The 26913-nt window shown below is 34.7% G+C and overlaps 1 protein-coding gene across 20 annotated transcripts in view; it reads left to right on the forward strand.

Annotated features, from left to right (window-relative positions):
- Positions 1–26913, forward strand: part of TIAM2 (TIAM Rac1 associated GEF 2) — a 338837-nt gene that overhangs the window by 231690 nt on the left and 80234 nt on the right. For all 20 annotated transcript variants that reach the window (XM_074187889.1, XM_074187894.1, XM_074187883.1 and 17 more), the window contains 8 exons: positions 2161–2346; positions 3803–3949; positions 5885–5956; positions 16936–17097; positions 19434–19538; positions 20240–20318; positions 22777–22869; positions 23334–23594. In XM_074187889.1, the coding sequence (XP_074043990.1) occupies positions 2161–2346; positions 3803–3949; positions 5885–5956; positions 16936–17097; positions 19434–19538; positions 20240–20318; positions 22777–22869; positions 23334–23594 (1105 nt within the window). The remainder of the gene's footprint in view (positions 1–2160; positions 2347–3802; positions 3950–5884; positions 5957–16935; positions 17098–19433; positions 19539–20239; positions 20319–22776; positions 22870–23333; positions 23595–26913) is intronic.

The raw sequence follows: 26913 nt of genomic DNA on the forward strand, positions 1-26913 counted from the left end.
TTTTCCAGTCTTAGTCTTTAAAATACAAAGACATAGACTGATTACCAGTGTTTAGAGAAAAAGGAAAAGCAAGCTAGTATTGGTTCAGGTCATTTGATTCCAGGCATTTGTTTTCTATAATATAAGACAATCTCCAGGAATTCCTTGCTAGATTCACTGCCAGATGATACTAGTAAAAGTGGTGTTATGTGTATTAGTACATTCAGGATTATTTGGTGTCCATTCCTAAGCTCACTGAGGAGCTTGTTCCCTTAATTCTGAATCATTGGTCATAAAAAAAGCAATTTGTCTTAAATGGACATTATTTTAACATTTAAACTCTACTAGAACTCCAAGAATAAGAAAGTGTCATCCAGATGGTGCAGTGGATAGTCCTGTAGTCAAGAAGAACTGAGTTTAAATCCAGCCTCAGACTTATTAGCTATATGACCCTGGCCAAGTCATTGAACTATTAATTGCCTAAAAAAACCCCCACCATATATATTACAAAGAAGGTGGTATTGAGTCACTCTGGAAATAGTTTATTTTATATATTCACACTGCAAAAATTTTGTTAGGATAAATACCAAAGTATTAATTTTACATTAATACATTAAAAAAATTAGAGAGGATAAAATTTAAAACAGGGAAGGGAAGGGAAGGGGAAGCTACCCCTCCACTGGCCCTGGAATCAGGAGGACCTGAGTTCATATTTGACTTCAGATATTGATACTTAAGAGCTTTAAGACCTTGGGCAAGTCACTTATCCTCAATGCTTTACCCCCCCCCCCCATAAAGCAGGAAAGAAAGACAAAATATTATATTGTCTCTTGTTCATGAATGTGTCTTGGTGTTTGTTTCTTTTTTTAGTTTCACTTTCCTTGAGATTAAGTGATATTTCTCGAAACAAAAAAGTCATAATGGCAAAAACTAAATAGTTGGCAGCCTTTTAAAAATATTAGATATGTATTTACTAAGTGGAGTTTTTCATTTTTCTAAGGGAAATCTATAATATAAGTTTGCCTTTGGGGGTTCTGGACATTCTACCTTCCCCCATCTAATAACTGCATTAAAGGCCCTGTTTCTCTTTAGCTAGCTTATACTTTCCTCTATCCTGGAAGATAATTAATCAGAGGAAAGGCTAGCTACATATGTCATGTTCAGTGTATTGTACTAAACCTTTAAGCAGCTAAACGGCACTTATCTGGCAGTCCATAAAGGAGGACAGCAAGTTCTATGAAATGTAATAATTAACTATTAAGTGACAAGACTTCTTGGTTTGAGTCAAATGATACACATTTATTGAAGACTTCTGATCCATGTGCCTGGGGTTGTCCTTAACGGTATTTGAATTTTAGCTTCTATCCTGTTTTAATTCTGTGTTTTAGCAAGTTACTCTTTCTTCAGCTACTTTTTCTCTAAATTAGTTTAATCCTTGCATTAGAAAGCTGCTTGAGGTGGCTACAAGGAAAGAGATGCATAAGAGCATTTGAATTGTTTACATCATGTTTACAAAAGTACACATGATACTCCGGTAGGCAAAGAATTGTATGTGCTTATAATTTTATTCAGATATACAGATAGCACTTAGGCAGAGAATGTGCTAATAATAGGAGTAAATCCCCTAATTATCTTTGTTCCTGAAACCCATTTGCTTTTTGTTGATTTGAATCATTTTCCTGGAATGAAAAGGATTGGAAAGTTAGAAATATTGCTTTCATTTAGTTGTGCATCTGCTTCCTTGCAGTCAAGTAAGTACAGTTTAGAATCAAAGGATAGTAGTGTGAAAGGAAATAATGTGAAGCAATTGGCTTAAAAATTTGAAAATTGTAAGATCTGTCTTAAAGTTAGGATTATTTTAGAATGATGGAAATCTCCAAAGGTGGTGCTCCTTTAGACAGGTCACTATGTTTAAAGACCACCAGCTTTAAGACAGGTCACTATGTTTAAGACCACCAGCTGTTTTCTTTTCAGCTGTCTTTGATAAGTTGCAGAACTGTATGACCAAATGCATTTCAGCAGGAGGGGTTAAAGGTAGGACAAACAGGGAAAACTAATTTAAACCAGGCACTTCCAGCTGAAACTAATTTTTCCTCAGTTCATGAAAGAGATCAAATTTTCAATCCAGCCCATGAAGACTTTTTTGTTTTAATTGTCCTTTTGTTGTTGTTGCTTAAATAGATCCAGCAGTGGGAGCAGAATTTAGAGAAATTTCACATGGATCTCTTCAGGATGCGCTGCTATTTGGCCAGTCTACAAGGTGGAGAGTTACCAAATCCCAAGAGTCTCCTTGCTGCCACGAGTCGTCCTTCTAAACTGGCGCTGGGTAGATTGGGCATCTTATCAGTTTCTTCCTTCCATGCATTGGTAAGTTCAAGAAAGAGGTTGAGTATTTGCAGTCCAGAGGCAAATGGAAAACTGAAGCTCTCTAATTCCACTGATACTTGATAGATTCTTGATAAATGAACATCTAGAGTTCTAGACCCTCCTCTTAAAGACCCAGCTATGCAATTTCCCAACCTCTGTGGCCTGTGGGTAGTAGAAGGGTTAATCTTGATGGTCTTGAACACATCCCTTACAGCTGACTACTTATGATACTCTCTTAATCCTTCAAAACTTGGCTGAAATACCCCTTCCTAGTGGAAGCCTTTCTTAGTGCCTACCAATGGGAATTGCTTTGTATGTATCTTGCACATAGAATGTAAGCTCCTTGGGAGCAGATAATGCTTTGGTTTTCTCTTTGTATTACTACTGCACATAGCAAATATTTAATGCAGCTACTTTTTAAATTGAATTGAATCCTATTGACCTCAGATGTCAGGGAAATCATTATATCTCCAGGCAATCTATTTTATTTATTGCTCAGCTAATACTGAGCAAAAATCATCCTCCTTGTTACCTCCCATTCTTTGTCTTTATTTTTCTTTTTGGGGAACTAATTAGAATCAATATAATCTCTATTATACAGGAAGATCCTTCAAACCTTTTTTAAATTGAGTTTTATTTTTCCCCAGTATCAAGCATTTGTTTTTCTCTATTCCTCCTCTTCAACCCTTGAAAAATGTAACAAATATAGATAGCAATTCCTATGTATGTCTTATCTATATTTTGAGTCCACCACCTCTTAGTCAGGAGATAGGTAATATTTTTCATGATTGGTCCTCTGGAATCATCACTGATCATTCCTTGGATCAGTCTTGAAGTCATTCAAAAGTGTTTTTTGTTGTGGTGTAAATTTGTTTTCCTGGTTCTGCTCACTTTACTGTGCAGTTCATATGTCTTCCCACATTCCTCTGAAATCTCCTCAAACATTTGAAGAAAGAGGTTATGTTCTTAATTTATCTATCTTTTGATGCTTTCTTTTACTTAGAGTCCTCTTAATAGAGGTGGACTCGTTGAAATGTTTTGCTTGCTCCCCTGTTCTCTTCATTCCACTTCATATTAGCAAGAAGATGTAATCCCTGGGAATTGGCAATGATTATATAAATAATTTCATGACTAAGTAAAGATTGTTTTTCCTGGGACTGCTGAAAGCCCCTCTGGGTTTTCTGAGATCACTTGTATTTGAATAGACACTACTTAACATAAGTTCAGTTTGGGAACCATTGAGTTGTTTTCTTAATCATTGAGCTTGCTATGCCTCAACTGGCTTGTTTCTTCTTGTGTAGTGTTAAGATATGAAATGAAACTATGGCTTTGACTTGTTGATCAGAAAATCAGTATTTGTAACAAAAAGAATGAACACCTGCGGGATGGTTACTTCTTTCTGCCACACAAATAATTCCCAAGTAATATTTTTAAAAAGAAACATGTTTTCATTTAGATATGTTCCAGAGATGAATCAGCTCTCCGGAAACGAACATTATCATTAACACAGCAAGGACAAAGTAAGAAGGGATTGTTTTCATCACTGAAAGGACTGGACACTTTGGCAAGAAAAGGGAAAGACAAAAGGCCATCCATAACTCAGGTAAATGTCTTACTATCTGAGGAATAATAGCAAAATAAGCACAATTTTTAGTTACTCAGTGAGGGCTCTGGGGTTTTGTGTGTGTGTGTGTGTGTGTGTGTGTGTGTGTGTGTTTAGAAGTACATAAAACCTTTGGTACCTAATGACTCATTCATAATTCTCACTATAAATTAAGAATGAGATTACAATATAACATTAAAGTATCAAATATATGTGTGTGTGTATATGAATTTTTCCCTCTAAGGCATACACATAAAAAAAGTTTTTTGGTTTCCTTTAAATTACTTTTGACATTTATTTGTAACTAATATATAAGTAATATAGGGGAAAATTCCCATATTTTTCTTTTTTATGTTTTTAAAAGATTTTATTTATTTTGCGTCATACAATTTTCCCCCTAATCTTACTTCTCTTCCCCCACCCCCCATAGAAGGCAATTTACCAGTCTTTACATTGTTTCCATGGTATATATATATTCATCCAAATTAAATGTGATGAGAGAGAAATCATATCCTTAAAGAAGAAACATAAAGTAGAAGAGATCAGACAATAAGATATTTTTTTTTTCTAAATTAAAGGTAATAGTCCTTGGTCTTTGTTCAAACTTCACAGTTCCTTCTCTAGATACAGATGTTTTTCTCCATCGCAGACAACCCCAAACTGTCCCTGATTGTTGCACTGATAGAATGAGCAAGTCCATCAAGGTTGAACATCACCCCCATGTTGCTGTTAGGGTGTACAGTGTTTTTATGGTTCTGCTCATCTCACTCAGCAGCAGTTCATGCAAATTCCTCCAGGCTTCCCCAAATTCCCATCCCTCCTGGTTTCTAATAGAACAATAGTGTTCCATGACATACATATACCACAGTTTACTAAGCTATTCCCCAGTTGAAGGACATTTACTTGATTTCCAATTTTTGCCACCACAAAAGGGCTGCTATGAATATTTTTGTACAAGTGATGTTTTTACCCTTTTTCATAATCCCTTCAGGGTATAGACCCAGTAGTGGTATTGCTGGATCAAAGGGTATGCACATTTTTCTTATCCTTTGGGCATAGTTCTAGACTGCTCTCCAGAAAGGTTGGATGAGTTCACAGCTCTACCAACAGTATAATAGTGTCCCAGATTTCCCACAACCCTTCCAACAATGATCATTGTCCTTTCTGGTTATATTGACCAGTTTAAGAGGCGTGAGATAATACTTCAGAGATGCTTTAATTTGCATTTCTATAATAAGTAATGATTTAGAGCAGTTTTTCATATGACTAATGATTGCTTTGATCTCCTCATCTGTAAATTGCCTTTGCATATCCATTGACCATTTGTCAATTGGGGAATGACTTTTTTAAAAATTTGACTCAGTTTTCTGTTTATTTTAGAAATGAGCCCTTTGTCAGAAATACTAGTTGTAAAGATTGTTTCCCAGTTTACTACATTTCTTTTGATCTTGTTTACAGTGATTTTGTTTGTGCAAATTTTTTTAATTTAATATAATCAAAATCATCTAGTTTGTTTTTAATGATGTTCTCCATCTCTTCCTTAGTCATAAACTGCTTCCCTTTCCATAAATCTGATAAACTACTTCTTGATCTTCTAGTTTGCCTATAATATTGAAAAATTCCCAATTTCAATGCCTTTTCCTTTTGCTTTTCTCCATCAGTTTTCTTTTTAAAAGAATTAGCAACAAATTTTAGACTATGTTAACATTCTTGCTTATCTTGATATGAGTTGAGGCAATAGGGATTTTTAAAATAAATAAAAATTGGGGTACAATAAATTACATTCAAAAATGGTTTTAGTGCTTATCCATACTTGATAAATACCCACTTTGATTGATATGATGTATGAGATAACAGAGAACTCTTTAACTTAACTTTCTTCTGTCCTCCCCTTTTCTCTTATTATTTTTTTGAATATATTTAATCTCATTTTAGATTTTTGATTCAAGTGGCAACCATGGATTTCCTGGAACTCATCTGCCTCAGAGCTCTAATAATTCCAGTGAGGTAAACTTGGCTGTGGATGCCAGCTATTTTATATAATTCTTTTAAATTTGTGGAAAAAATATTGTTGAATTACTGGACCAAAGAATTTTTCCTGTGCCTCCTGCTGGTGTGGAGGTGGCCCAAGGTTATTGAAGATGATTTTTCAGGTTATTATAAAATCGGGCAGTTCTTGCCAGTGGGGGAAAGCATTGAATGTGAATCTGGTGACCAATGAAATTGAAAATCTTGAAGGTCTAATAAAGAATGTTGATTAGAACCGGCTGCATGGTTCCTTTAAATTGAGAGTGGGGAGGGGAAGTTCCTTTTAAATTCATAAATCATGCCTTGAAGAAGTTAGGTACCTCTGAAAAATGGTTTAACTCTTTTGGGTAATAATAATATCATTGCAATAGAAAGTTATTAAATACTATGCTACTCCAGTCAAAATTACTGGCATGAACCATACAAAAATGCAATTTTAAAGGCCCATGATCTAAGCTCTTTACTCTCTTCAACATGAACTCCCAATAGAACAGGCCAGATGATAAATATTAAGCCTTTTCTTCAAGAATCTATAACTATAATCCATAAATCACGAATATTAAGTTCCTCCTGTATACTAGCCATTATATTATCTGCTGGGGATAAAACAAAAAACTGTCTCTTCTGTTAAGGAGCTAGGTGGTGTTAGGGGAGGTACTATGTAATTTAACTAAATAAAAAATAAATACAAGATAATTTGGGGGAGGCACTAGCAACTAGGGAGTGGGAATGGGGATCAGGAAAGGCCTCTTGGAATGAATAGGGATTCTAAGATAACATTTGAATAGGGAGGGCATAGAGACAAGAGGTCAGTTAAGCTGTATTGTGGAATGTGTAAATGTGTAAAGGGAAGCTGAAAAGGTAGGTGGGAGATTGTGAAAGATTTTTAAATGTCCAACAGAGAAGTTGTTATTGGATCCTGGAAGTAATAGGAATTGCTGAGTATATTGAACAGTTAAATGATTAGACTTTAAAAAGCAGCTATATTGAGAATAGTTAGGAGCAAAAAAAGACTTGGACTTAGAGATGAAGTGACCATTTTAGAAAGCTCTTGCTAGTAGTCTTGGCTAGAGTGAGGAGTGGTAAGAGTCTGAAGTAGGATGGCACCTGAGTGAGTAGAGAGAAGGATCTGATGTCAAAGATACCATGGAGGTAGGTTTGACAAGACTTGACAATTAATTGGATATGATATAATTATGAGTCAGGGATGGCTTCAAGGTTGTGAGACTGAGAAACTGGAAGGATGGTGGTGCCCTCAAAAGCAAACCATAGAAGAAAAATGGATTTGATAGAGGATGAACTTGGAGATGCCTGGAGGACATAGTTTGTAATGTCGAGTAGATGGTTGGTGATGTGAAACTGGAACACCTCAGAGAGATGGGTTAGGAATAGAGACTGAGGAGTCATCTGGAGAGAAGTGATTATTAAACCCATAGGGCTTACCTACAATTGGGATATGATAGAGATGACATTGAGCACAGACAGGTAGGAGAACCAGGTCTAGAGGAAAGGGTAGTGTATCAAAAACTGAAAAAAAGAAGGGAAGTATCCAGGAAGAGAGAGTTAGGTAGTTAGCAGTCTGAAAAGTTACAGAGGTTAAGAAGGATGAGGAACAATGGAGAAAAAAGACCATCTCATTTGGCAATCAAACTATTGATTTTGGAAAGAGTAGCTTCAGTTGAGTTACACTTATTAGCTGTGAGACCCTAGGCAAGTCACTTAACCCTCTTTTGCCTCAATTTCCTTATCTGCAAAATTAGAGAGGAAAATGCCAAACCATTCCAGTAGACTTTTTTTTTTGATGGGGCAATGGGGTTAAGAGACCTGCCAAGGTCGCTATTAAATGTCTGATGTCAGATTTGAACTCAGGTCCTCCTGACTCCAGGACTGGTGCTTTATTTACTCTGCTGCTTAACTGCTCCTTATTCCATTATCTTTGCCAAGAAAACCCCACATGGAATCACAGTCAGACATCACTGAACAATTGAGTAGTAGTAGTAGTACCACACTCACAGGGCTGTTGTGAGCATCAAATCATAGAATAATGTAAATCAGTTAACACAGTGCCTGGCACATATGAGCTATATTAATGTTAGTCATTATTACTACTATTATTATTATTATTATTATCATAAATTAAAATGATAATAGCAGATAGCAGCTTTAAAATTTAATGGTGAAGGGGTGCAGGAGGAAATGGCGGAAAATGCTAGTTGACTGAAAAAAATAGTGGTTAAGTAAAGCATGTAGGAGACCATTAAAATAGAAATATTGAAAATATTGAGAATATTGGAAAGCCTTTTGGGAATAATAGAGATTTAGATACTGAGGTAAGCCAAATTTAGGGGCAGGAGTTTTTTTCCTTGACAAATATTTTTTTAAACACCTATTAAATGACCAGACACTGTGCTAAGCAATAAGGAATACAGAAGAAGGGGAAATAAAAAAGTCCCTGATCTCAAAGTTCTCACAGTCTATTAGGAGAGACAATATGCAAACTATGTTCAAAAATATATGGTCTATATAGTTTATAAGTCTAAGGATCAACCAAATGAAATTTCAAGAGGCTCATCATGAGGTAGACTATATTTTCCATATATTGAAAAAGAGAAACTGCTGGCTACTCAGAATAACCCCAAATTCCCCTCCCATTCCTTAATAGGCTGTACCTCTTCTTCATTTTATTATTGAAGAAGTCATTGACTCTTTTGCCTACTACCTCAGAATTTAGATAAATCTGTATCCTCTACAGAACTATAGTTCTGAGATTGGATGATGGAAAAAAGAAGGATATGAGAGAGTAGGATGAATTAGGAAATTAGCTATTGGTGGTTCATATTCTTGATGGTATCCATTTTGCCTTTGATCTGTCTTAAAAGAAAATCAGAGATGGACCCTCCACAAACTGTAGTTTTCCATCTCTAGTTCACTCTTCTTTATTGTCTGTTATTCAGGGATAGATTTTCTAGAATTCTCTCTACCTTTGAATTATGGTAACAGGAATATAAATAAAGGAACAGAAGTGAGAGAATTAAGGTATAAAACTGATTTGACATAGAAACTGATTATAGATATGTGAGATGGGGGAGCAAGAAGAGGAAAAATGACTGGGATTTGAGACACAGTGATTGAATGGTGCTATTAAAAAGAGAAAAGTTTAAAGATGGGCAGATTTTTAGGGAGGGAAGATGAGCAATTCAATCTTGTACATAATAATTACTGACAGGAATCAAAGTTTGTATAGTGCTCTTCTTCTGCTTCTCAGATCTCAAGAGTTCTTATTTCCCTTCAAGGTTCACTTCAGGGCCACCTTCTTCTGAAATTCTGTGATTATAGATATAGACTCTCATTTTCATTTGTGTTTTTATAGTTCTTAAAAGAATCATTTTTAGGTTTGAATGTATAATTTGAATGTGAATTTAAAAATACCAGTCTTAACTCATTTTCACCTAGTATTGTTTCAGAGATGAATCATTCCCAGTCTTAAATTTGTTAAGGTTGGAATGAAATTTTAAAATATTAAAAGAAAAAAAAAATGAGGGTAAGGCCAAATCAACAGGAACAAAGTCTGGCAAGTTAAAAACAGAAAGATTTTTTTCTTTTAAATATTCTCTGGTAGATAACAATAAACCCAATGTAGCTATTTGAAGGAAGGAGGTTTTTGGGAGAAAGATGACAACAGAGCTAAATCAAAAGAAAGTGACAAAGTAGCTAACTGTTCTTGCTACATTATGGCAGAACTTGTAAAAGCCAATAGTCCTTGGCATTCTATGCTGGAAAATTAGATATGAGACAGGGCCCAGCTGTGGGTTGAAAAGGAGTAGGGAGTGTCCTAAATTTTTGTGGCAATGAATGAATGAAGTATTGCCGTGTTAGTCATTTGACTATGAACCGGAAAAAAGAAAAAAAATCCTGTCAGTTTCTAAAAAGGAAAATGTGAATGAAACAACTCTATCTTAACCACAGCTTAGTAATATGTTTCAAACATTAAAAATACTATTTTGTTATTGTTGAAACCATAGCAATCCTGGTGTTTGGGCATCTCCCCAAGTAGGAAGCTAATGCATTCTTTTCTATGACAGCTTATATTTGATAACGAAAATGTAGAACTGCGTAACAACTCCTTTTCTCCTGAATGTGTCTTTTCTTCATTTTACTTGCTAATAGAATTTTTTACTAGCAGCTATATAGAGTTGAAGGCCCACTTGTGACAGCCAGATTGCCATGCTGCCTCTTATTTCCGTTTAGTGATCCAAGTAGTAATTACAAACCATTTGATCCAAAAGCATCTGCTGTGCTAACACCCAGTGTTTCCATTTTCTCTCCATGAAGCACATGGAGCATGAATAATTTGACATGTGGTTTCAGGACCATTAATGCAATGGTAATCAGTACTTATATAGAGGCTGTCATACAAGTGTATCAAAAGTGCTTCGCAAACATCAGCCAGTTAATCTTTATTGTAGTTGCAGTTGAGATTATTTAGTAACTCTATATTGTTCCCATTATGTGGATGGAGAAAAATGAGACAGTGATGTGACAGTCTTTTGCTACTGTACTTTGTAAGAAAGTTGTTAATGCCATTGCAATTCCTTATAACATGTAATATAGTAAAAGTGATTGTTTCTTATTTCTTTTGTGTGCTATTTCTAAGTGTGAGCATTCTCATATCATAATTTGATATTTGGTGGCATAATTCTTTGATTCATTCTTAAGGAATTATTAGTGTTCATCAGATGTTTCAACTTGACTGTGGTAGTTGGGGAAAGGATATTTTGTGATATGTACTGATTGCTATGGTCTTTTTTTGATCCCTTGCAGTCATGAGAAAGAGTTTTTGCATATCCTAAAGTGCTGGAAAAGCTTGAAATGTTGGCCCAGCAACAGCTCATGTTTACAATTCAAGAACCATCATTAATACTAGAGAGACTTATCACCAGAATGTTGACTATTAGGGATGGAGTTTTTTAACTTAGCTTGGAATCTTCAGGAGAGATCTAAGAAAATCTGGTCACAATCATGCAATCACTGATCCTCAAAAGGAAATGCAGCTGCAACCTTGAAAATGACCTGTTGGAAGGTGATGGAATAAACATGTGCCAAGAGATTGAGGCAACATGGAAAAACTAGCCTCAGAGTAAGAAAGAGAGACGTGAGTTCAAGACCTGTCTCTGATACATACTACTAGCTGTCTGACTCTAGTGAAGCCACTTATCCCTCCCTGATCTGATGGAATAGGGACAGAACTGAGGGAAGTTTTCTCCATAGGAGTACTGTGCATTAATCATTGGTCTGACCCAAGAAACAAGCAATGAGAAAAGTGGTTAAGAAGATTCATTTATAGCAATACGTTTCAATATGGAGTTGTGTTTGCTGAAATTCTTATAATTGCATGACATAGTTTTTTTTTCCTGTCCTGATAGTGGACAGATAAAACTATTTTCTAGAAAATTTTTGTATTTTGTTTAAAGGTTCCAATTTACCTTTGTAAAAGTAACTCACAATTAAATATTTTCTTGCATTGTACTAGATGAAAATCAAACTAGTTAGTAAAGATATAAATAGGCTTAAGAATTTTACCTGTGATTTCATAGTTATAGAAAATTCTAGGTTAAGGAAACTGTTTAGACTAGTGCAATTTGATAGCTCTGTAAATCAGTCTTTAAAAATTGCCTAAATACTAAGAGGTTAATTAAGTGACTTTTAGATTTACACAAGCCAGGTATTAGAGGTTAACTCACACACCAAGTTCTTCTAGCAGTGAAGTTAACACTCTTCCACATTGCCTCTTTTTATATAGAGAATGGAATAAAAAATAATCTAGTTACCCCTACAAACATAAAACAGAACTTAAAAACACCAGACAGGTTGTATAGAGCTTCATGGAATTGTTGAAAGGATCACATGAGACTATGCATGAATATAAAAGTTTGTGAGCCTTAAGGCAAGCTATGAAAGATTAGTTCTTCTTCCCAAGTTCTACAAAGCTCACGACAAGATTTATATCATGCATTCAGTTGTTTCCCCACCTAAACAGAAAGCTTTTTGATGATGGATATTATATTTTACATTTCTCTACAGCATCTATTGTAGTGTTGATTGCATATCTGACTTAAATTGATTTTCATTAAGAAATCCTATGTCTACTGGTAGATTGAAGGACTTACTCCGGGGTTAAGTCTGGACTCACTTGGACTGAGTACATGTCCTTGAATAATTTTTCTCTTTCTGAATTATAGGGCCATTTTCTAATTCATTGGCTCATTATGCCACAACCCTGAAACCCTGAAAAAAAATTTCTTGAAGGTCAAGTTTGGTTCTTATTTGATCTTCCTAAAAGGTTTTGGTTTTTCTTTCTTTCTTTTGTTTTTTTTAACAAAGGTATTAAATGGATGAAGTTGATCAGGTGGCATCTAGCTGTTTCCTCTACCACAAAATATTTAAAATGCAAAAGTTTCATAAGTGTTCAGTTTTTGTTTTTCATTTGCTTTAGTTATGTATGAGTTTTCATGACCTTATTTTGGGGTTTTCTTAGCAAAGATATTGGAATGGTTTGTAATTTCCTTGTCTAGCTCATTTTATACATTAGTAAACTGAGGCAAACAATGTTAAGTAACTTGCTCATGGTTACACTTGAAACACAAACTAGTTTGCCAGTAAATACCTAAAACATGAAAATGTAAGACACTATGGTTATTTTATCTCTCTTCTGCTCTGCCTTTCACCTCAGACCAGGTTCATATCTTTTGGCAAGCCAGGGCATAGTTTGGGTTATTCCTTTTGTTGATGATCCTCTTGTTTGAGAAGTTATTGTGGTCACTCTCTCCTGCTGAGCAATTAAGTATTCAGATCTAGGGGGTGTTGAGATTACCTCTGAGGAGAGGAAAAAAAAAAGAAATATCACAAGATCCTTGTTCAGTTCCTTATGATCAAGTCACCAGACAAGACAGATACTTTAGGTATCTGGGTCCTTTAGATCCTGCCTTAAACTCTCCTGGACAAAGTTTTTTTTCCCCCCACTACCTTGTGTGAGTTGTCACCACTGCTGCTGCGGTATGCAAATTGGAAGTAAAGTTCAAAGAAGCTTTATGTGCTCCATAAATGGGAAGAAGTAGTGGATTTGGCGGGAGCAGTTGTCTCTTCTTTTCAAGTATACTACATGGATGGACAAATCTTGGAGACATCCTTCTTCGGCATGCCTCCCTCAGTCTACTCCCTTTCCCCCTCTGCCCAAGGGGATCAGTGGATGAACTTCTGCCTCTTGTTTACCAACCCTTTAGGAAGGGACCAAGATATGTGTGTCCTTGAAAATGTGATAGTGTGATAGCTAATGGAAGTAACCAAGGCACTATGAGAAATGTCCCAGTCAGATCAGGTATGGGGAGGTCCCAGGATTATTTCTACTGTATCTGAAAAATCCACTTTTTGATTTTTGTGGTTTCTGATATCAAACCACTTGAATAACTGGCATCTTTATCCCTTGGTGAACAGCAGCTGTAATTCACATTCATTTTAAGTTGAGTTATTCTTGTGGTTAGAGAGTACACCCAAGAGATTATTTTGATGCTCTGAATGCCAATGAGTAGAGGCATCTTGAGACTCCTACAGCTCATTGAAGGTGTTAAATGAATGTCATGACAACTATACCAAAAGTGAGGGGATGTGTGTTGGCTTTCAACCATCCACATCAGGGAATAGTTGTGATCTATAGACATTCTGTGCTAATTTGAATTTAAGGCTATATTTCTTTAGTAATACAAAAATACCTATCTCATAGAGTTGTATTGAGGCTTAAATGTGATAATGTATGTAAAATGCTGAATGTTATTAGATAATTTTAGTATGTATACTTCAAAAAATTGTGATAGAGGTTCCAGTTTTAAAGAAATGTCACTACAAGTGTTTATTGATATCTTGTTTTAATCTTTCCAATGTAATTTCCTTGTAGAGAGCCAAGTCATAACCAAAAGTTTAAAAAAAAGATGGGGGAAAAAGGCAGTTTGGCAAGACATATAATCATATCAGACATGTCTAACATTATATGTATCATTCCTCATATTCAGTCTCCTGCCTTTGGAAAAGCAGGGAGGGAAATTCATGCTGATATCTTTTTGATCACTTAATCAAATGTCGATATTTGTAAAGCATTTGGCACAGTATCTGCACAAAAGAGTTGCTTAACTAATGCTTATTCCCTTGACTCTTGGGGGCCAAATTTGATAATTTTAATTTTACAGCATTCAGTTTTAGGTAATTTGTTGTTGTTGTTTAACATTGATTTTAAATCATTGTGTATGGTTTCCCTTCACTCTGATGTAGTTCATATGTCTTCTATTGTTTTCCTGGATAATCATTGTTTCTTACAGATGACAGATTTTTATAAAAGAGCTCTATTCCATTAATCCTTCTTGAAGAGGATCTACTTTGTTTCCAGTTTTTTTGTTACTATAGAAAATGTTGCTACAAATTTTTTTTCTTCATGTGAAACCCCTTAAGTTTTATTGTTGACCTACTTGAGATATATACCAGCAATAGGAACTCTATCTCAGAGGGTATGGTCATTTTAACAGCTTTTCTTAGCATTTACCCCTGATTCACAATCCAACCCAACTTACTATACTATGGTTTATTGGATATCATTTTTTTTTAGGTTTTTGCAAGGCAAATGGGGTTAAGTGGCTTGCCCAAGGCCACACAGCTAGGTCATTATTAAGTGTCTGAGACCAGATTTGAACCCAGGTACTCCTGACTCCAAAGCCAGTGCTTTATCCACTATACCACCTAGCCACCCCAGTTTATTGGATATCTTATAAGTAATCAGTCTTTCAGCAGTATCAGGGAAGTGAAGTCCATTTAAATCATTTTATTTGACTAGTTGAAGTGTAGATGTAAATTCAGGGGTTCCATTCCTGATCTTCAGCATTGCTTCCTCTCAAGAAGGATAGCTTGTCATTGTTTTATTTAGGTGTCCATGCCTTTAAAAACTGCACTGTCGATGTCTGTGTGTGTGTGTGTGTGTGTGTGTGTGTGTGTGTGAATGAACAGTTATATTGCCTATGGCAAGATTATTCCATTTATTCCATTATATATTGTCAAAATTCTCTTTACGGTTGGCTATGTAGCATGAACTGGAATGGGGAGAGATTTTTGAATTGGGGAAAAGTGACTATTCACAATCATCTGCGAGTTTGCAAATTTTCCTTTAGATATTTCTCAATGTGCTGTCTCAGAAGACATTTTTCACCTTCTTTATCAGTACTTGAGCACATTTAAATGCTCTCACTTGGCATTGTCCTGGTTTGATTTTTTTTTTTTTTTGCTCCATAGTGACCTCTGCTGGGATTTACATAGTCAGCTTGAGGCCCATCCCTCATAATACCAGGTCACCCAAGCCACCAAAATGCTAAACATTGTCTGAAAGCTCATTTTGGAAAATAATACACAAGCGGGAAGCACAGTTGCTTTTTTTCTGGACCTATTCTGGAAGAAATTACTCGATTAATGCCTATTCTCTGAACCACTCACAAGTGGAAAGAACCTTGGATTTGGATTCAGCAAATTTGGATTTGAGTCTTAATTCTTGCTTGCTCAGGGTGTGACACTGGGCACATTCACTTCTCAGTAGATCTCATCTCCCTTACCTAGAGTGTTGAACAAGTTGATCTCCAGGCCCCTTCCAACTCTATAATATGACAAACAGCAGCATTATCATTGTTCTCAGAGCCTATGATTGTCCTATTTTTCTCCCATAAGTCTGAGTCAAAAATGTGCTTTCTGGGAAAGCTGAGAAAAATTCATATCAGGTTAATCATTTTAGTATCAAAGTGAGAGGTATATATATCAGATTTATTAGTACAGTACCTCCCTCCCAGGGTTGGTGCTCTATTTGCCCCTGCCCTTTCTCAAGTCCAACTTTGTATTTCAGAGATATTAAATGAAAAGACTACCAGGCATGCTCTGACAGAATCTATTTGTTCTTTTTCAACATACATGTACTACTAAATTGTATAAAATTCAATGTGAAGTAACTTAAAATGCAATAGACCTTTCAGAAAAACTTAATTTATATTCACTGTGATGGAAGTATAACCTATTCTTTTGCAAAAACATTTTTGCATGTGTATGTCAGCTTTCAGCACAGATTGTTATTACACAAGAATCCTCAGCAAGTCCTTGACACTTTGGCATGTGCATACTAATACTGTGATACAGCTTCTTCTATCACTTGGTGTGATTGGCTTTATGGAGGTTTTGTCTATGCAATCTCTACTAGTGTGGAAATATGTAATGATTATATAAGTCTGAGAGGATCCTGAGACTCAAAATTCTAGTGGTTGAGGGCAACGTTTAGTTAATGAGTAATGCTCTCCTGACAATAAATGAATAGAACATGATGATAAACTATTAACAACAAATAAAAATTTTCACATGATCCTCTTGTACATATGGAAGCTGGATGAACACCTTGGGAATATTAGGTGGGTCTCTATTAATTGGGAAAGACTTCCTGGAATCCAGGCAAGATATCATCCTCAGCTCTTATTATGTGCCAGGCCCTGTGCTACATGTTGGAAATGCAAATGGAGACAAAAAGAAGTCACTTTGCACTCAAGGAGATTGCTTTCTAATAGAGTTGGTATATATTGATGATATTTGGTAGAGTTCTGAAGAATTAAGAGGCTAGAGAATTGTAGCAAGTAAAGATTTTTTTAATCCATTTATAAGGGATAGTTTGTAAAAAGATCAGGAAATGAAATGGAGAAATAATTGTCTGAATAGAGTTGATGAATACATTGTGAATCACACTGTTCCATCCCCCCAAAAAAAGGTGTCCTTTATAGTCTGGTTCCAGAACTAAGGTCAAGATTAAAAATATTTCTAATTATTCAAAAAGTTGTAATTTATGTAATTCTCTTATCAGTTATCAATAATATGTTTCTTTTGCTGTGTGACAATAGGTGGATGAATTTCTGCATATTTACAGTTCAGCATCAGACAGTGGTCCCAGAGAAAACATCTGGGAAATCCAGACTTATGTTCATTTTCAGGACAATCAAGGAGTTCCTCTAACCATTAAACCAGAACACAGAGTGGAAGATATTTTGTCTCTAGCATGCAAGGTATTAAATTTTATATAAATCCATTTTCTTAATGCCTTGATATTTTATGAATGGTTGTACTGGAAGTCAGACTCTGTAAATTATAGATGTCTATTAGAAAACTACTTGGTTAGGAACTTGTGAAAGATCATGATCTAGCACCTTGATCTAGCGACATAGTACAGCAGCCCAAGGACTGGTCTTGGAGCCAGTAAAGATCTGAGTTTGAATTTCACTTGATGCTTGTAAATTGTCTGACCTTGGGCCTCAGTTTCCTTAGCTTTGCAGCATATGAGCAGCACTCCTAATTGTCTGATCTCTCCACACCTACCTAACCTTTTAAGAATCTCCTGTAGGATCTCCGAAGAGTTGTAGCTCTGTATCAATGCAGGAATTTTCCATATCAGGAATTCACTGCAGTCTCCTCCCTTCCTTCCCCCCTCCTTCTTAACTTTTCCTTTTAACCTTTTTTATCTGTCTCTGTTTTCCTGTGTGTGTGTGTGTGTGTGTGTGTGTGTGTGTGTGTGTGTGTCTGTGTCTGTATTTCTCCTTTCTCTCTCTCTCTCTCTCTCTCTCTCTCTCTCTCTCTCTCTCTCTCTCTCCCTCTCTCTCTCTCTCTCTCTCACCCCCCCCAAAATATTGTTGATCATGTATTCATTTATCTGACTGAATGATAATAAAATATATTAGAATTTAAGTACTATCTCATTTTTTCCCCTTTATATCCCCAGGCCCTAAAACAATGCCTGCTGTATAGGAAGGACTTAATAAATACTTATCAAATTGGATTGAACAATCTTATGGATCTGAGATAGACAATATCTGTATTTTCCACATGAGGAATTGTAGATCAGAAAGTTTGTGATTAGCTAGACAGTATTGAAGTTAGCAGTCATGCTTTTGACTCTAGAATCTTCAACCATATTTTCAATTCCTTATACCATATTGGTTTCACATCCCATGCTAGCTAATAATTGAGGATGAAAAATAAATGGAAAATATTCCAAAGAACCTCCTTTCATTTTCAAGGTTCAGTGCAGGAACAGAAGTGTAGAGATAATGGATTACAATTTTGACTATAGAGTGTGAGAAAGGTTATAGGTTTAGAATAGATAGCTGCCTTTCTATACATTTGAAATCAAAAATTTCCTTCCTCCTTGAATGGAGGTCATGGTCTATATTACATTAAAATACATTTTTCAATAATAGAATTTTATCTTAGTTATATCAATCATACAAAACTTCTGTGAAGCAAGTTCTTGGTAGACTTCTCTAAGGTAATAGAATTGCTTTTTTATTGTCAATTGGGAGTTTTCTTTCTAATGGAATCTGAAAAGCAAGATAGTGATGACTGAAAATATACTGACTCCAGAACTGCTTAGGCCTGGGTATATTAGCTCAAATACCACCAGGTGGCATTCTAGAGCTTAAGTATTCTCATTTGCAGAAGCAGAGGTTCATGCAAATAAATAAGTAAAAATGCATGTGTGATCCTCATAACTCTGTTCCATACTTCCAAACCTACTAAATGTAGAAGATATGTAGTTTTCTTTTTTTTTGTCACTTTGGTCTGAAATAATAAGTAATAAGCTATTATATGGATGTATGTTTTTAAAGTATGTGATTTATATGTTTCTCTATATCTACTCTACATGCATGCATATTCAATATATGGCATAAGTTCTTAACAATTTTTCATTTCCCTCCCGTGTGTAATATTTGTCATAATAAAATCAAAACTATAATCAAACTACCTATTCTATACTTAATTCTTTTCTTGTTCCTCTGAATATGTTATTAACAATTTATTGGAGTTATTATCTAAGGGTTAGTTGGAAAAATTCTATCTAGTCAGCACTTTAAGTTTTGAAACTCTTCAACCATAATCTGATCTTTAATACTATACATTTTGTGGATTACTTTGTATAATTTATGTCTTGCACATTTTTAATTATTGTTGAATTCTATGGCATGAGGTTATACATACATTTTATATGCTTTTCTAATTTAATCAGTGGGATACATCTTAAAGATAGACAATATAGAAAGAATTATGGCATGTTGAGATAAAGCCATAAATTCTGCCATCAGATGTGTATGTATACACATGCATGTATGTGTGTATCTATCTATCTATCTATCTATATGTATGTATATAAACACTCAAATCTCAGGGCACCAAATTTATACTTCTTGACTTTAGATTTTTATCTTGTACATAAATTGTTTCCATTTTTCTAAAGTTATAGTTTCTTAGCCAATACTTTTATTGGTTTCTATATGTTAGGTGACATTTTTGTTAAGGGGTTGGCTATGGTGTTTATAAATAAAAATCCAACTTTTTCACTCTTCAACAGATGAAGCAACTTGACCCCAGGTACTATGGCCTACAACTTAGAAGACTAATTGATGAAAACTTTGAATATTCAATTCCAGCTCCTTATGAATATATGCAAGAACAGGCAAGTTAAACAAACAATTCTTGAAATGGTTTAATAGTAAGAATACTGGCCTTGGAGTCGGGATGAATTACTTCAAACTCCTCATCCGACCATGAACTGAATCACTCTTTGAATGGTAGCCTTAGACTGAATGCCTTCTAAGATCCTTTTCAGCTTTAAATTTATGATCTTAAGATTATAAGCTTTAACCTAAGCTTGTAACCCTTGTTATGTATAGTAAAAGGAAATTCTTTTTTAAAAAATTGTGCCATCTTTATTTTTAAACATTATTTTATTTTATTTTATTTTTGGTTTTGAGTTTCTATTTTATATCCTTCCCTCCACTACTCTTCTAACCCCTTTAGAAGGCAGGCAATATGACACACATTATACCTGTAAAGTCATGCATAGCATATTTCCATATTAGTCTTGTTGCAAAAAAAAAGCAAGAAAAAAATTTTAAAAATGTTTCAATCTGCATTCATAGTTCATTTATTCTCTCTCTCTCTCTGTAGGTGAATAAGCATTTTTCATTATGTGCCCTGTGGAATTGTCTGGGATTGCTTTCTTGTTTTCTTTTCACAACTGGTCATCCTTACAATACTAATGTTACTATATATGATGTTTTCCAGGTTCTGCTGATTTCACTTTGCCAGGAATTCATATAAACCTTTTGTTTTGGGTGTTTATGAATGTATTGTTTTGTGTTTTATCTTTTGTAGGTTTATGATGAAATAGAAATCTTCCCTCTAAATGATTATCAAGTACATCTCACTAAGACTGGGAATGTTATTGATTTTGGTAAGTATGATGAAAGTTCTTCCTCGAGATTCTCTCTATCATTCCTTATCCTCCTTGCTCTCCATGTTAAAAATATTTTATCTTTAACTCACTCTCAGAAATAACTGCAAATATGAATGTGAATGTTTCAGATATCTCAACCTTTCACTGTATAGTGTAAAACCAAGATATTCAAAATTATGCAAGATTGCTTTACTTTTCAGTATCTTTTCTAATTTTATTAGTAGTCATATAGTCCAGGGATGTGAAAGTGTATTCAGAGGTTTCCATCATTCACATTGTTCCTGAGGCTTGCTCTATTTGAAAGCAGTTTATTTAATCTTCCCATGTTTCAACCTCTGGTTCCTTAAGAGCTATAACTTGGATAGAAAAGTAAGGATTCTTCTGTGGAAAGAAAGAAAAGACTACATAATACTCTTAAAGTTTACATAGCACTTAATTTTATTTTTTTCATTTTGCTATCTCTTTTAGGAGATAATCAGTGGATTCTTTGAATTTATGTTTTACCCTCTAGATCTCTAAGGGCTTTGATAATTTATTGAAATGTAATGTCTAGGCTTAATCTTTATTGATTATGATCTTCAAAGTAGTCTAATGATCTTCAAAGTAGTCTAATAATTTTTATATTATATCTCTTTGATCTGTTTTCCAAGTCAGGTTTTTTTTGTGAGATATTTAACACTGCTATTTTTTCATTCTTTGGACTTTGATGTCTCAAGGAATCAGATTCACTTGCTCAATTCTAATTTTTTAAGGTATAATTTTCTTAAGTCAGATTTTGTGTCTTTTTTTCCCCATTTGGACAATTCTATCTTTAAAGGAGTTCTTCAGTGAATGTTTTCATCAATTTGGCCATTTCTGCTCTTTAAGACACTTTTTAGTAGATTTTTGTGCCTATTTTTTAAGGTTTATTTTCTTCAGGTTTGGTGTGGGTGTGCTTCTTACCAAGTTAATTTTTTTTCATAATTTTCTTGTATTATCCCCCTTGCCTTTTTCCAATTTTTCCTCTCTTAAACTTCTTTAGTTTTTCTAGGAATTCTTCTTGGGTTTGTGTATAGCATTTTTATTTGAGGTTTTTTTGGTGGTTGTTTTCACATTGTTGTCTTCTGAGTTTGTCTTAATCTTCCTTGCCACCATAGAAAATTTTTTCTAGTCAGGTTTGTTATTGTTGATATTGTTTGCTTATTTTCCAGCCTATTTCTTAACTTTGAATTTTATGTTAAAGGTGGGCACTACTCTCCTGGGGTGGGGTGGGGAGGCATTGTCTCATGTTTCAGGCTTTCTTGCAGGGCTGTTTTAAGTGCCTCTAAGGAGAAGTATAGTCACTGCTCTCCTGGTCTGCACTCTGGACCCAGGAAAGACCCCCTTTCCCCTGCAGCCACAAGTAACTACTCTTTGTTTTGGAACTGTAACCAGGGTACCTGCTCCCTTAGGCTGATCATCAGTGCTCCTCTCTGCCCTGGACCTGTGACCTAGAACTGTGTACGGGCAGTAGTTGCCAATCATGACTCCTATACTCATTGCCAGGAAAGGCCCCCTGTAATCTTTTTTGAACAGTTGTATGACCCTCTTACTATTTCTGGCTATGGCTACTGTTTGCCTTGCCTCATGTGTGGCCTCCAGATAGGTTTCTGCTCTGTCATCACAGACTTCTGCCAACCTCTTTAAATTTTCTTTGGTTGGGAAAATTTCTTACCCAACCTTTTGGTTTAAGGCATCATTTTAAAGTTGTGGGGGAGGGTGAATGTTGGCAGAGTTTGACTGGGTGGCTGCCCCAATCCACTACCTTTGATTTCTTCCTTTTCTGAATCTGAAATACTTAAAATTTTCTCCTTTCCAATTTAGCACTGTCTTAAATACTCTCTTGCATTATTCTCTTATCTTTAAATGGGTGTTGATCTTTAAGTTTGATTAAAAAGTTTTTGAAATTAAGTCATGTCTTCTTTGTATATTTTTATAAACAGAGCACATCATACCTTAAGAACTCATTTTAAATATGTGTAAATTGGTATATAGAACCAAATAAAGAATAGCTTTTTCTCTTTATCAGATTTTATTATGTGTTAGTTTTAAATTTGTTTTCCCCTGGCTTTGCAAATTGTTTTTCTCCTTTACACTAAATAAAACCAATTGAGCTATTACTTGAAAGTCCAGTCTTTGAATTTCTTGTGTACATGAATTGTCTTCTGATTAATTTTGTAGAAATTACTTTTGACTTGTACAAGTTTACCTTTGTGTGGGATCAGATTTTGAGATGAAGGAATACTTCTACTTCTGAAACATTACATGTGAAATACCTTGCCTTCCCATGTGTGTTTGATTGATGATTGTAACTGAATTCTGCTTACCATCTCTAACTTGTGAGGAAAGATATAAATGTAAATTCTATTTATTCTTATTGGGAAAATGCAGCAAGAGGGTGACCTTTTAAGTTGTTCTTTTACTATTTTTATCCTAGGGTTTGCAGTTACAGCTCAAGTTGATGAACATCAGCATCTTAGCCGAATATTTATAAGTGATGTTCTCCCTGATGGCCTGGCATTTGGGGAAGGTTGGTATGACATATAGAGCGTCATTGTTCTCATTTAATGGGAGTCTTTGAAGAGCAAGCTTGCTCATGGAGTTTTTTTCTTGCAGTTTTTCCAGAAAACTACTTCTAGGACTTCGATGAAAATCAGCAATATTTTAATTAAGACTAGTATTTTAATCATAGGTAGCTAGGAGCAAGAATGAAGGAACAGTTAATTCCCCAAGACTTCACTACTAAATGAACACAGGAGTAATTGATTAGCTTTAAAAAGCCCCATTTTCAAAGGATTGTTATGATTCTTTAAAGAACAGAAAGCTGCTCTGTTGTCAGTGACAAAAGTCCTATATATTTTGGTTCTTCTCGCATGATAGAAACAAAACAGTATCTACATATGTAGTGTGGTTTTACAGCCTTTTTTTTCAATTAGAAGCTATTTCTCTGAGAAATCTACATTTTTCTTACCACATTTCAACTTCTCTTCTCAGGGTTGAGAATAGGCAATGAGATCTTGACTATAAATGGGGAAGTCATTTCTGATCTTGACCTAACACAGATGGAGTCATTATTTTCTGAAAGAAGTGTGAAACTTACCCTGAGAACCAATCCTTCAGATACTAAAAGAACCCTGGGCACCTCCTGGTCGGACAGTGACCTTTCCAGGGATCAGAAAAATCTCCTTCCCCCTCCTAACCAATCACAGCTACTGGAAGAGTTCCTGGATAATTTTAAAAAGAACACAGCAAATGGTGAGACTTGTGTCTTCTTTTCTTTTTTTTTAATGATCATTAAAATCCCTTTAAGCCTCTAATTTTGCTAATTTTTGTTTAATTTGTTCAAAGAATATTCTTTGCATGCATGAGAAGAAAAACAGATGCTAACTAAGTAAATTTCAGCAAAATCCCATGCCTTTCAGAAATTATGGTAATTTGGTGGAAATAGAAAATTATTATTTTGCACAGAAATTGCATTCTTTAATATGTAACATCTTTGAAAGCCACTCATAATATTTAGTACCAGAATTGCTCAGAGATTGAAGGCAGCCAGAATTGAAAGGTTTTTTGGGCTTAGCCAAGTGTCTTACTGTAAGTTGGCGTTCTTTAGGAGAAAAAGCAAAAAGCTCATTTAATAATATTTTGGTTCTTAAAATGAGGGATAAGGGCTGAACTTCTGATTTCATTGCTATAGTGTCTTCTAGGTAAGGAAATTCCCTCTAGCAATGCTGTTTGACAACTGTTTGCTATTTATAGTTTTCTAAAGAGTTATTTAGAGAACAAAGAGGTTAAGTGACTTCCTAGGCTCTTTCTGGCTTCAAGGCTGGTTCTTCCTCCACTACACCCAATTTCCTTTTTCATTTTTATTGTGATTCAGATACTGACCTTTCAACATGATAACTGTCTACATAAATTTCAAGTTCATGATGTCCTGTAAACAAGTCTATATGATGGTCACAAGTTATATAACTTTAAGAAAGTTTATGTAAACTAAATTTTCTCAAGATAAAATTAATCTTGAGATGAATAACATGAAGTTTCAGGTATAAAGAATCATTGCACACACTTAGCAGTTTTGATCCCCAAGAAAACAAGATCCCAGATTTCTCATAATACACTGCTGTTTCTCCTTCAGGCCTCTGGAGGAAGCTAGTCAAGTTCTCTAGGAAGCCTGCTAGAGGTTATTATCACAGATGCACATGAAGTAATTTTTCATTCTTAATTACAGTGGTAAACGTTTTCTGATAAGAATCTTGGCATGATTTCTAAAAATAAAGAAATAATCACAAGGAATAGGTTGTTTGATTTAATTCTAAAGCAAGTTTATTAGGTCATCTTTGAAATTAAAAAAAATCATATTGTAAGATTTGTGATTCAATAAGTATGGTGCTTTCTTTTTCTCTCTTGAGGTCTTATTCCAATTTAAAATACCATTAAATTGACTATTGGTATATAAAAGTGACTGTCATAAAACAAAAATTATTATGAAGCTAATTAATTACTTAGCTATATTAAGACCATCATTCAGCTTTCCAGGTTGTTATTATGGGCCGAAATTACCTGGTGTGCCCAGTTTAATGAACGTATGTGTACGTTCATTGGATTGATTATTCTTGAGGGATACATTTTCAACCTGCTTTAAATCTCTATATATTCTTTCATAATGAGAAACCACTACAGTCCATAATACTCTTGCTGTGGAAGAAAAAAAAAGTTCAGTAAACTTGCCTTTCAGATTTAAAAAACAGCAAAGTTTTTCATAGTTTACCCTTTTATCAAAATTTGCCTTACTTTGAGAATTTGAGAAGAGTTTCAAGTATTCATTGAACTGCCTTAATTTGCTTGAATTGGCAAAGACAATTTGGGATTTCTAAAGATAAATCTGGTAGGTGTATTCACTTCTGCATCACTTTAATCCACAGACCATTTCAATCAAATCATAAAACTAAAAATTTGGCTTTTGAATACCATCCTGACCCTTTCTCCTGCTCATTTGAGCTTTCATAACATTATGTTTAGACCTTTCTTCTGTTTTTAATCATATTTTTCATCTTAAAATATAGTTGTTTATGCATTTTCTTTATGTTCTTTGTTTGACAGTAAGTTTCTGAGAATAAGAATGCCATCTTCTTTATACCAGCTTTGACCCTTCTTGGCAGTGGGACCATAAGCAGGATACCTCTTTGAGGTTATATTCTTTACCTGTAAAATAGGAATAGTTGTACTTATATTTCTTAATTTAAATACTTTGTTTTCGAAAGCTTTACATAAACCATAATGCTTATGTAAATATGAGACATTGTTTTGTTCAAGGCTAATAGAAAACTTTCTTGCAAATAGATAACAAGTATCAAATTAATTAAATTTATCATGTTTTATACTGAGAACTATATGTCTATATGAATTACAATTGTAGATAGTTGACTTTTACACACAAGAAACTTTCATTTCAAGTCCCACCTCTGACACATACTGAGTTTGGGACACAGGGCAAGCTCAATTTCTCTGTACTTTGTAACTCTCTAAGATTCCAGCCTTGGATCTGGTCATTTGTTGGTTTTAAAAATATTTTCTACATGTGCATTTTAGTGTAATCGGTTTCCTTGGTAATCCAATGTATTTTATGTGATGCATTTAAAGCCATTATTCTGAAGCATCCAGAGGGGTCTATGATATATCTAAGGTTAAAAATAACAGAGAAGATGGCAGAAAGATTTTCCTCACTTAGGAATTCCAAGCTTTGATCAAATTCTCAGGTCCATTGCCTTGTCTACAAGTTAGGTATTTCTTTAAATTAAAAACAGTACCTTTTTCCAACTAGTTTATGTAAATTTTAAGTTTTAAAAAGTGTATTACTCATTTCCTTTCCAATGCTTTTACCTCCTCTTCTCTCACCAGTGGTAAAGTAATTTATTTTCTCCATTCTCCACTCCTATTTATATTTTTTTAAAAAAAGAAAAATTTGGAAGCTTGCTGGATGAACAAATCATCCTTTTTCAAATAAACCCTAGCATCTGCCCTATAGTGACTTTTGTGGTGTTTAACAGCCCCCTTCTGTCACCAAATTTGCTATGACTCTTTGATTATATACATTTTTGGGGAACCATTTGCTCAGATACTATGAAAATGTGGAAATTCTGACAAGGTAAATTTCAGTATAATTTTTTAAGGCAGAGGGAGGAAAAGTAAGGGAGGCATGGGAAGGCTGATAAGATGATTTTCTTGTTTACATCAAAATTAAGTAACTTTCATTGGATGGCAAATATGTATTAAGGTATATTAACAACCTTAATATATTTAGGGTAATTTTTTTTTACTTTTGTAGTGAATTAGATTATATTAGTTTCCTATCTTGACATGTAGAATAAGATCTACAGAAAAAATTTGTTTCAATATAAAGAGCAATTTTCCACACACCACTCAAAATATACTTAGCAAGTATGACTCCTTCTTTCCCGAGCTTTATTTTGCCTCAGCCTTGCCAGAAGGCAGTCTGGTATATGAAGAAAGGGGGAAAAAAATCACTTTGGCTCCTGTAGAAGAAGTCAGACCTTTATTGCTAATAAAAATGAAG

Source organism: Macrotis lagotis, chromosome 5, assembly GCF_037893015.1.
Source record: "Macrotis lagotis isolate mMagLag1 chromosome 5, bilby.v1.9.chrom.fasta, whole genome shotgun sequence".
Lineage (NCBI taxonomy): Eukaryota > Metazoa > Chordata > Mammalia > Peramelemorphia > Peramelidae > Macrotis > Macrotis lagotis.